Source organism: Phalaenopsis equestris, unplaced genomic scaffold (genome assembly GCF_001263595.1).
Source record: "Phalaenopsis equestris unplaced genomic scaffold, ASM126359v1 Scaffold000002, whole genome shotgun sequence".
NCBI lineage: Eukaryota > Viridiplantae > Streptophyta > Magnoliopsida > Asparagales > Orchidaceae > Phalaenopsis > Phalaenopsis equestris.
Genome location: NW_018164444.1, coordinates 62825768 through 62836533, shown reverse-complemented (window position 1 = coordinate 62836533; position 10766 = coordinate 62825768). Strand labels below are relative to the sequence as shown.

Sequence of the window (10766 nt, the reverse complement as noted above, 5' to 3'; positions counted from 1 at the left end):
GGACGCAATGGAGAAAAAAGGATTCATGTAGCCAAACCCACTTAGTGGGATAAAGGCTGCTTGTTGTTGTTGTTGTGGAGAAGCTGAAGCATGTGGAATTTAGTAAGTCTTATTAATGTCACCAAACACTTTATCTATATTTCCAATGATTTACTTCTTAACATCCCAAACAATTTTCAGAATCTAAACACTTCAAGATTTCATAAATCTAGTTTTATAGGATTTATAGGATCTACTCAATTATATTCAAACTAAATTTTACTTGCAACCAAGCAGCTCATAGAAAAGAGTTTGATTAGGGGCTAAAACCTACCAAATGACAAAAAAATGACTATAAACCCTATAGGTTCTTAAATCACATTTTTGCTCTATTTTGCCTTAAATCCGGGATTCACCAAAAGTAGTTGAAAGTTGGTTTTACGGAATTTAGAGAGGTTGAAGCTTGTGGGATAAGTTGGTTAAAAACAACTAATAAGTTGATTTAGTAAATCCAAATTTGCTAAACGAACAACAACAATCGCTCGAAAATTAATTTTGGGTGGAATTGAAATCGAATAGCTTATAATCATAGTGATATTTGGTATGTCAAAGATCGTTAAATCCATTGAGACGTTTATTTATAATATTGTATGCAATTGTAGCTACTCCAACATTTTCACAAGCATATTTCTTTCATATTTTATTTGCAGCTATAAAACCAATAATAGAACTAAGCATTTTCGTTCCCGCAACCCCTTACGAGATTGATTGCACACGTGGAAATATTTTCTTAAAATAAAATATTTAATATGATTTAAAGAGTATTTATTGTTTACTCATGTGAAGTTTGAATTTCTATTTTTAAAGTGGAAATTCACTCTAAAATCTAATTTATCAGTTCAAAAATGAAAATTCAATTTGAAATTTAACTCGAATTAACAATTTATATTAACAAATTATAACAAAAAAAATTTAAGAGACGCCAATGTTTGCCCCACTTTTGGATGAAAAAAAGTAGAGAGTTTTGTAAAAAAAATGATTTGCACTCTTATTTTTAAACATTCATTTAAATCAGACAAAAAAGTTTCGCAACTTATTTCATAATTTATGTTTGATAATTGAAGTATGAGTTTAGTATCACATATTAATGATTTGATAATTACATCTAATTAAATTAAATTATTAACATTAATTATGCTATCCAATAACTAACTATCTACTACTTAATAAAATTTGTTAAATTAATTATTTATCAAGCACAATTTTAATGTTCATTATTTAATCATATATTAATTAATTGCTAAATTAAATAATAAATAATTTGAATTATATAAATTTAATTAAGTGTTAATATTTAATTTAAATTTTAGTAATTAATTATAATTTAATCACACATCAAACTTATATAGTTATAATTAGCTTAATAACATATTTAGTATTTGTTCTTTTTTGGGATCTTGGTGAAGGTAATGTTTCTTTCTGGCGTGAACAATGGAGATTGAGAGATCAACTACACTTTTCTTCTCACAATGGTGATCATGACATGTTAGTCTCTGATATTTGGCTTGATAGAACTTGGGATGTTTATAAATTAAGGAGTTTGGATGGTGTTAATGTTGCTAAAATTGCTACAATTCTTATTGCTCAACACAGAAAAGAAAAACACCTTTGGAAAGTCTCCTCTCTGATTTCTATTACAAAAGCGGTTATGAACAGTTGCATACTTTTACCACCTTGACTTGGGGCAAATTAATCTGGCATAATCTTTTATCCCCTTCCATTTCTTTTTTGTTATGTAGATTTTTCTCCACTATGTTGCCATTGGATGCTATATTAAAGTTGAAAGGATTGAGGCTCGCTTCTAAATGCTATACATGTAATTGTGAGGAAGAAACAAATACACATATTTTTTATACCTGTAATTTTGCCAGTGAGGTCTGGAGAATTCTTGGGAGTTATGTTGGAGTTTAATGACCTACAACCCCCACCATAAATGCTTATTTGTCGGTTTGGCATTCATCCCACTTATTTAAATTTAAACTGGCCTATTTTCCTTTAAGGATACTGTGGTTTATTTGGTTTGCTAGAAATAGCTACAAACTTTCATACTCTCCTCCTCCTCCCCTTACGGTATCTTATGTACTTTCTCACTTATTTACTGCTATTCGATGTTTGGGTTTGGATATGTCTACCCATGCCCGTCCAACATGTGCCAGACCCATCCTTGTCAAATGACTGCCCCCTAATGCTGATTGGCTTAAAATGAATATTGATGGCAGTTGAACTGTCTTTGCCTCTGGTGCTGGGGGTATTATTAGGGATTGTTTAGGCACGATTATATGCTTCTTTGCTTCACCGAGCTCTGCCACCTGCCCACTGGAAGCTGAATGCTGGGCAGCTTTGCTGGGTTTACAGGTTGCCATTTCTTTCCACTTTCAGAGGTGTATTATTGAAACTGATTCTATCATTCTTTATGATATTTTTTCCACTACTACTTATTCTCATTGGAACCTGCTCTACATTTTTAACAGAAATTGGCATCTCATTAATCAGTATCATTTAGAATTTAAAGCTAGTTTCATTTTAAGGGAGGGCAAATCCTCTGCTGATTGACTTGCTAAAAGAGGAATGAAAAATCTATTTGTCGGTATAAACCCACTGATTCCTCAAAACAGTTAACTCTTGGTGATCAATTGGATCTGTCTTATATTCGTCCCTAACTACTCTCTTTCATTTATGTTAATACTTGGTTTTGAGTTGCTTTCTTGCTGGGTTTGTCTTACTCTGGCTGGTTGCTCTTTACGGGTATTTTGGAATTATATTGGCTTTTTGGTAGCCAATTTTCAGCTATTATCTAACTCAGGTTTGTTGTATTGTATTTTTGGCCCTGTTTACTGCTCGATTTTGAGTTTTGTGGGCATATTTTTGGATGATTGGAAACTTTTTTCATGGTATTTGCTTTATGACCTTTGCTGGTCAATATATGTTGAGCTTAGTTGGTTAGTCGCATTACACCTTATGAGTTTATTTGGAAATATATTTGGCATTCCTATAGCCAATTTCAAAATCTCTGATTTGTTGATTTGTACTTCTGGTCATGTTTGCTGCTCGGTTTGGGGATACCTGGGCATGGTTTTGGAGGTCTTGGACCTTTTCTTTCATATAATTCCATTTTCTTCTCACATTAAGTGGTTTCTTTGTTTCATTTTAACTTTGAAGACCCTTTTTTTTTTTGAGCTGCTGTTGAATTTTCTTTCTTTTGGATGTTGATTGTGCTTCACTGTTGATGGGAATTAGTTAGAAGCTCTTTGCCGCGGGTCTTCTGCATCTTCGGGGATCGGGTTGGCTCTCTTTCAATACTATTGCTGCCATCAAAGATTTATACAATTTACTGATACTTTTCAGATATTTTGGGTGCATTTTTTGTCCATTTCAGGTATACTTGTCTGTAATTTTTGTAGTCTTTTTTGGGTGGAGTTATACTGTGAGAGATTAAACCTCTATCTACTTCTAGGGATCCATCTCTCCTCCCCAACATTGTATGATCTTTTCAATTAATAGAATTAGAGTAGTATAATACTCCTTCTCAAAAAAAAATAAAAAATAAAAAAAATAAAAATAAAAAAATAAAAAAATAAATAAATAAATAAATATATATATAACACATTTTACAAATCAATGTATTAAAATTATTGACGTGGTATGAAAAACACATTTTACAAATCAATGTATTAAAATTATTGACGTGGTATGAAAAATAATATTTTTGTGTGGTTCAAGCGTAAATAATTTAAATTTAGGTGTTAGATATGTAAATACCTTGGAATTGGCATTATTATGTTCAACAATGCCGCAAACTCACCTTACCCTACCCGGCCGAAACCCTGGCCTACCCAGCTTCGAGCGAAACCATCCCCGGTCTTCCCCTCCCTCCTTTCGATCACGAAACCGCGACTGTAGCTAGCTGGGAAGGCAGACGGGATCGGTGCATACGAAGACCTCCGAAACTCCTCTCTTTCTCCCATTTCCGTTCCGCTTCTACCTGGAACCATTTGGGAAGGTAACCTTCGTCTTTCTTCACTTTCCTACCGTCCCTTTCTTACTAAATCCGGAATTTATGGCAGAAAGGGAGATGAAACTGGATTTAAAGACGTCATTTCTGATATTAGGCAGGATTTAGGTTAAATCCTGCTCAAATCCTGCTCAAATCCTGCCACCAAACAGCTTCTGAGGGTTTGGTTATTTTCCTTTCATTTCATTCACGCACACGTAGGGTTTCCTCGAAATCAAATGCTTGCAAAATTCACGGGCTCACACGACAATTGATTTATAATTTTCGATCAATTAGTCACCAACTCTCTGTAATAATGGGCTATGGATATTGAGATGAGCGCATGTGTGATTTGGTTGTCTGATTGCTTATCGATGTGTGTTCACTGTCAGATTTTGTCTTCATGAGTTGATCAATCACTACAGAGATTGAATAACTGCTAAAAGATTCTCACAGATTGATGGGATTGATTATTTTGACAAATTCTATTTTTGGCCATCAAACATTGTACAGCTTTGTTGCAAATTGATGAAAGTAGTGCGTTGCTTTATGGTGAGCTATATGAGATAATATTTATAGAGTAGCTGCCTCGTTATGTTGCTCAAGGGGAGATTCACATATGCCTACTTAAGAAGACCCTTTTATGGGCTTAAAAAAGCCTAGGGTTGGTTTGTAAAAAATCACAAAGGTATTATTGATATTGGCCTTCAAAATAGTGCCACACATTTCAATTCATCTTCATCAAGCATATGCTATCAAGCTTGATCATATTAGCTATTTTGCTGATGACATCATGCTCTCTGGAGTGATAAAAAAGATCTCTATAAGGTAAAAAATTTTTGTGAATGTATCATATGACTTGATATCTAGAAGGACTTGATTGCTTTTTCAAATTTGAATTTTCCTTATAGAAGTGGTCTTTCATAAGAAATATGGTATCCATTTTTCTGAAGTTACAAAACTTCTGATATATTTGTGGACTCTGGCACAACTTTAAATAGTGAGGAATTCTTGGTTTGCCCTTTTTGATATTGAAGATTAGATGATAAATTGATTGATCTCACTATAACTAGGCTTGATATTTCATTTGTTGTTGGAGTTATGAGCCAACACGCTTGCAGATTCCAAAGTAGAAGCATTAGAGCATTGCTCTCCACATTTTGAAGTATATCAAAAATACTCATATAAAAGGATAATTATATACTAAAGTAAGCACTTAGTCATGGAAGCATTCTTAGATGTTAACTATGTTTGATATATATTTTTGTTGGAAGTAAGTTTATCATTTATAAAATTAAGTATTAACTTGTTATGACAAGATCCAGTGTTATATAAGTTATCGCCCATTCTGCGTGGACATTAATGTGGATAAAGACCCTCGAAGGAGAGTTTCATTTTTCCGTTACATAGCCTATGGTTTTTTGCAACAATAATTGTACTACCATGTACATTTACAACAACCACGTGTTTCACTACAAAAGAAATGTGGAAGTTAATATGCATTTCTTTTGTAGTGATGTCTTTTGTAAAAGGTTGTCCTTATGTCTCAAGATTAAACCAAACGAGAAATACTTATACAAAGACACCGCGTCGTTTATTTTTTTCTTGATTACGTGATAAGCGGAACTGGTTAATTTATATTTTCAGCTTGATGGGGTGTGTTAGTGTACACAAATTTCATATGATAAAAGTACTCCATAGTTAGTGAGTGTGGTGTGGTTTTTCCACCATACCTTGGCACGTACTTATTACCCTATCATAATTAGAGGTTTATCTGGTAACTAATATACTCAAGAATGGATTCTCTTATCAACGCAGTCAAATTCCTAGTTAGTAAACTTTATTTCAAGCAGTAGACTTTATGTCAATTTCAGTTACAATTATGTATATGATGACGATGATAATTGCACTTTTTGCATGCACATGATCATCATGTAATTAGGAAATAAATTATGGTCTGATTCCTATTAGTAAACTTTCTTTCAAGCAGTAGAATTTATGTCAATTTCAGTTACAATTATGTATATGATGACGATGATAATTGCACTTTTTGCATGCACATGATCATAATGTAATTAGGAAATAAATTATGGTATGATTCCTATTATTGAACTTTAAAATGATTCCTTTCAGAACAGGTGAGAGTTTTGCTTTATCAAATTTGATGCAAGCAGATTTATTTCATGAATGTCAATTGAGTCAAAATTAAAAACTAAATTATGCAATCCTGACTTTATATACTAAAAATTAATTTGACTCTTGGAATGTTTTGTAATAGGCAGCTAACTGCAAGCAATGAACCAACTGGGCCAAAGATTTCATTTCTGACCTAACCACCTAGATGATTCTACAATCAGAAATGAAATCTGGAGCCTTTCTTCAATTTTTTCCACCATTTATGTGCCTGCTGGCTTTATTATAGATAAGCTTGGATAGAATGTTTTAATCTCCTAGACCATTCTACAATCATAAATGAATTCTGTGGCAGATCTTCAAAATTTTCTCCATATGCTGGAAGTTCGCATAGAATGACATGAGATATTTCTTTCTGAAATACATGACGAGATTAAAAATTTTGCTAGGCAATATCTTGTTTAAATTACTACATGTAACCTGTCCCAACTGGTCTTCCGAGACACTCAAAGATGAAACTCTCCTATTAAAGGAATCGGCTAGTGGTTGGGCACAAACTAACCACACTATTATATTTTTTATATTTTGTGAAATGATTTATACTAGTTAAATAATTAATAATGAAAACTTATAGGTTAATTCTAAATATATTATATATCTATACAACTTTATTGAGTAAAGCGCTATGAATCTAAGTTCAACGATAAAAAGAAAACATTTATAGTTAGGTTGCTTTTGAAGAAATGAGAAGTTTAGAAAATTTGTAGTAAAAAAGAAAGGATATTATGAAAATTGATTATATTAAGGAGATTGTGAAAGTAGCCCCAATTGATTATGCGTTTGGGCATTCAATAGGGTTTGAAGATGTAAGAACATGATGACTTAATTAATTTGGAAGAATTAAAAATGAGATTGACTAGATAAAAGTTCATATGGCCACAAGCCTACAAGGTGTGTAAATATTTTGCAAAGTAAATTTTTATTCTTAGGCATCGTTCAACAAGAACAAATGGAGATGAAAATTCTTAATGTTGGCTCTGAGATAGGATTAATGACGATGGTGAGATCAAATTGGAGGTATCTCCGCATTTTCATTTCACTTATCCCAATTATTTAGGGTCAATTTTTATAAATCCTTATTTTTTTAATGTTTTATTTGGTTATCTATATTTTAATATATATATATATATATTGTACAGTTTAATAGAATATGAAGTGGAAGAGTGGTGTCAAGCGCCATTTATAAGTGAACGAAGGCACAATTGCTTTCAGAAAGTTGGAAATATGGGAAAACAAGGCTATTGGAAGGATATTATCTTGGAGAAGGTTGTTCTAGTTTCTATCACATTATTCCCAAATCATTCAAGGGTGGATTGTCTTAAGAGAAATAAGGATGCCTAAAATTTGCAACGGCAAGAGAACTAATTTCAACTGTTGGTTAAAATGGAGGGAAAAAAAAAACTATACGTACAACAAATGGTTGGAGTCTAAAAAATGCAAACTTGGCCTGAAGATATTTTACATCAATATCTAAGTAAAATAAATAAAGATCAAATTATCAAATTGTTCTTTAAACCTTTTTGGCATGCCTATTATTGTTCTAAGTTTTTTAAGATGTTTAATTTAGTCTCTCAATCCACTAAATCTGAACCAATTCAGTCTTTTCATTAACTTTTTTTTTTTTTTGCTTTGTATGAAATTTAGCGGGGGAAGCTATTAGAAAATATTTTGAGCTAGTTACTTTTTGATAGCATTTGAATGGATCTAGAAACAAGATTCACAACTGTTCCTTTAGCTTGCTATGAATCAAACTGATCCTTAATTTCTAGCAATTATAATCAATATTGTTTTTAATTTTTGTTAGGTTTAGCAAGTTCTTGTTAAACTAAAGTAGAGTGAAATTGTAAATACCTTTATTTTTTTTTTCAGTGGAATTTAGTTTTTAAGTGTTTCTATCATACCAGCTCCTTTCAAGTATTTTTCAAGCTTGGTTGTGAGTTACATCTACCAGCTAAAGGGGGGACTTTTCTTATGCCTCAACTATGTAGTAGAATAAAAAAAAAAAAAAAAACTATGTAGTAGATTGTTCTTTCATAACATTTTTTTTTGGTGATTGTAAATCTATATTTATCTCCAAGATTTATGATCCAATGCTTTGGTCATTTAATTACCATGCATATTCCCTGATTTATTGAAATCTCTAGCCTAAATCTTTCTTCTTAACATATGGTAGGATAGAGAGACAAATTTCTTACTTTCTATTTCTTTATTTGTGAAAGTTGTTCTAGCTGTTCTTTCTTGATGGAGCTTTTAGTACGGTTAATGAATTATTCTTTTCTTTGTTCTCGGGATTGCTAGTAGGTCTCGATGACCTCTGGTGCAAGCTGCGATGTGGAAGCCTTGCAATCTCTTGGTTGGGACTACAGTTGGTGAGTTTCTTACCTTTACCTGCTGTATTCTTTTCTATGATTTTTGCACGGTAACACTTATCAAATTTTTGGAAACAAAGGTTACGTTAAGAATTCTCTGCTCTGACTATTAAAAAAGAATTGAAGATTGTAAACTGAAGTTTGCATTCACATCTATCAACCATTTTGCTCTCTAGAGTATGGAGTACCTCCTTCCATTGAATAATTTGGAAAATGCATAATAATAATAATAATTATTATTATATTTTTGCCTTTTGACCTGTTGAGGTAGCGTGTGAATTAAGTTTACTATCTTCTTTTTCTGATGAAATGACTTGACTCAACAACTTCAGCGAGCAAAAAATTGATTTAATATTACGATAAGGCAACATAATTTCTATTTATTTCATAATCTTATTTCTGGGTGGACGTATATCTGTGGTTAGGCTTGTGGTGATCCAATAACTCTAGTTGCTTCTGATCCAACGACATGCCATGGGCTTTTCTTAACTCAGTGACTTCAACAGTGCTATTAATGGTCAATGGATTTTCCTTCATTTTTTTCGTGATAGAAAGAAGCTAGCGGAATTATAGAAGAAGATACTGTTGGTATTCGGTTGGGCAGTGCACCAACACGTTTCTAGTCTATGAATTTGTTGGTTTAAATATTTTCTTGGACGTTACTTGGTTAAGCATACCAATGAACATTTACTTATATTTTATTGTATTTTTTGTGCCCTCAACTCAACACTTCGCCTTATAAAATGTGGGGTAAGTGTTTCAACCCCCAACTTAAGCGGTTAGAAGTCCATGCATGAGCTTCAACCCACAAATGCATGCCCTCATATTGCTGCACACTTTAAACCAGCATGTCCCCCATATGTATTAGCTAAATTTGCAAATTTGATATTTTGTGTCAAAGTTTTGAGAAAAATAGACTGAATACTGAATAGGCTCGATGTTTTTTTCCCTTTCATTCTATTAAATAATAATCTTACAATCTATTTTAGGTACAAAATAAAGTGCATAATCTATGTCAGGTCACTTAATGATACATATTCCTGATCTAAATATTCAACTAAAAGGGAAATAAATCAGAATAAAGACATTGGAAATAATTTAAATAAGGAAGCTCCTAATTTTAGAAAACTTCTAATTTAACTTTCTGATTTCTGGCCTTCCTGATTGACATCTCCCCTCAAATTGATGCTGACTGATCAGGAAGCTTTAATTTGCCAACAATAAACTTTGTTGGGACCAACAATTCCCAAGCCGCGAGTGCCGAAGCCGAAAGTCCTGAAACTGAGAATACCAAAGTCTCAAAGACAACTTCTGAACCATAACATGATTTGAGCAAAGAAAAGCAAAAATTCCTTTATCTTTGTTGTCTATAAATTTGAATTATAGCAACTAGAAGGATTCACTTCAAGTTAGACGATCCAAATGCTACCGATCATAGCCCACAAATAAGATCCAGTTATACGATCCAGATACTATCGATCATAACCTACAAGTAGGATCCGTGTCCTGATCCAAATGCTACCGATCATAGCCCACAAATACGATATAGTTACACGATCCAGATGCTATTGATCATAGCCTATAAGCAGGATCTATGTCCTGATCCAAATGCTACCGATCATAACCCACAAGTAGGATCTGCGTTCTATTATACGTTCCAAATGCTATTGATTATTCCTGCGACGATGAGGATGATTTGTTCCCTGATCTTCACGCCAAATGTGTTGAAGCCAAGATGTCGAAGCCGTGGGTCTAGGAAGGAGTGCCGAAGCCTTCAATCTTGGGTGCGAGAAGAAGCCGAAGTCGAAGCGGAAGAAGCAGTCGAAAATGCCGCACAGTAGCGAAGGCTAGCAAATCTCTTTTATTCTAATAAATAAAAGAGTGATGAAGCAGACACAATAGGTGGATGAAGCGAGGCCAAACAGTCGAACAGGCGAAGTAATCCAAGGCGAACAATTCCGAAGGCTAGCAAACTGTTGACCTCACTTTTGGTTGAGGTCTAGAAACTTCTTTAGTAGCCTAGGTCTAGCCATAGGACTTTCCTATTGACTAGTCTTAGAAAATTAGAAAAAGTACCCCACCATTAGAAATTCAAAACTTTTCTTTTTACTCAACTTGAAATTCCACATAATGATCTTAACCTCTAGCATTTAGTAGATAAGATCATTATAAGA

General features: G+C 33.1%; 1 protein-coding gene across 2 annotated transcripts in view; it reads left to right on the top strand.

Moving 5' to 3' along the window:
* The first annotated feature begins 3838 nt into the window (after positions 1 to 3838).
* The window catches only part of LOC110039325, a 19148-nt gene continuing 12220 nt past the window's right edge, over positions 3839 to 10766 (top strand). Inside the window, exons 1-2 of one of the 2 annotated variants that reach the window (XM_020744354.1) lie at positions 3839 to 4039; positions 8525 to 8592. In XM_020744354.1, coding sequence (XP_020600013.1) covers positions 8531 to 8592 — 62 coding nt within the window. In that variant the 5' untranslated portion in view covers positions 3839 to 4039; positions 8525 to 8530. Of the gene's footprint in view, positions 4040 to 8521; positions 8593 to 10766 lie in introns of both variants that reach the window. The other variant, XM_020744355.1, reaches the window with a different exon arrangement.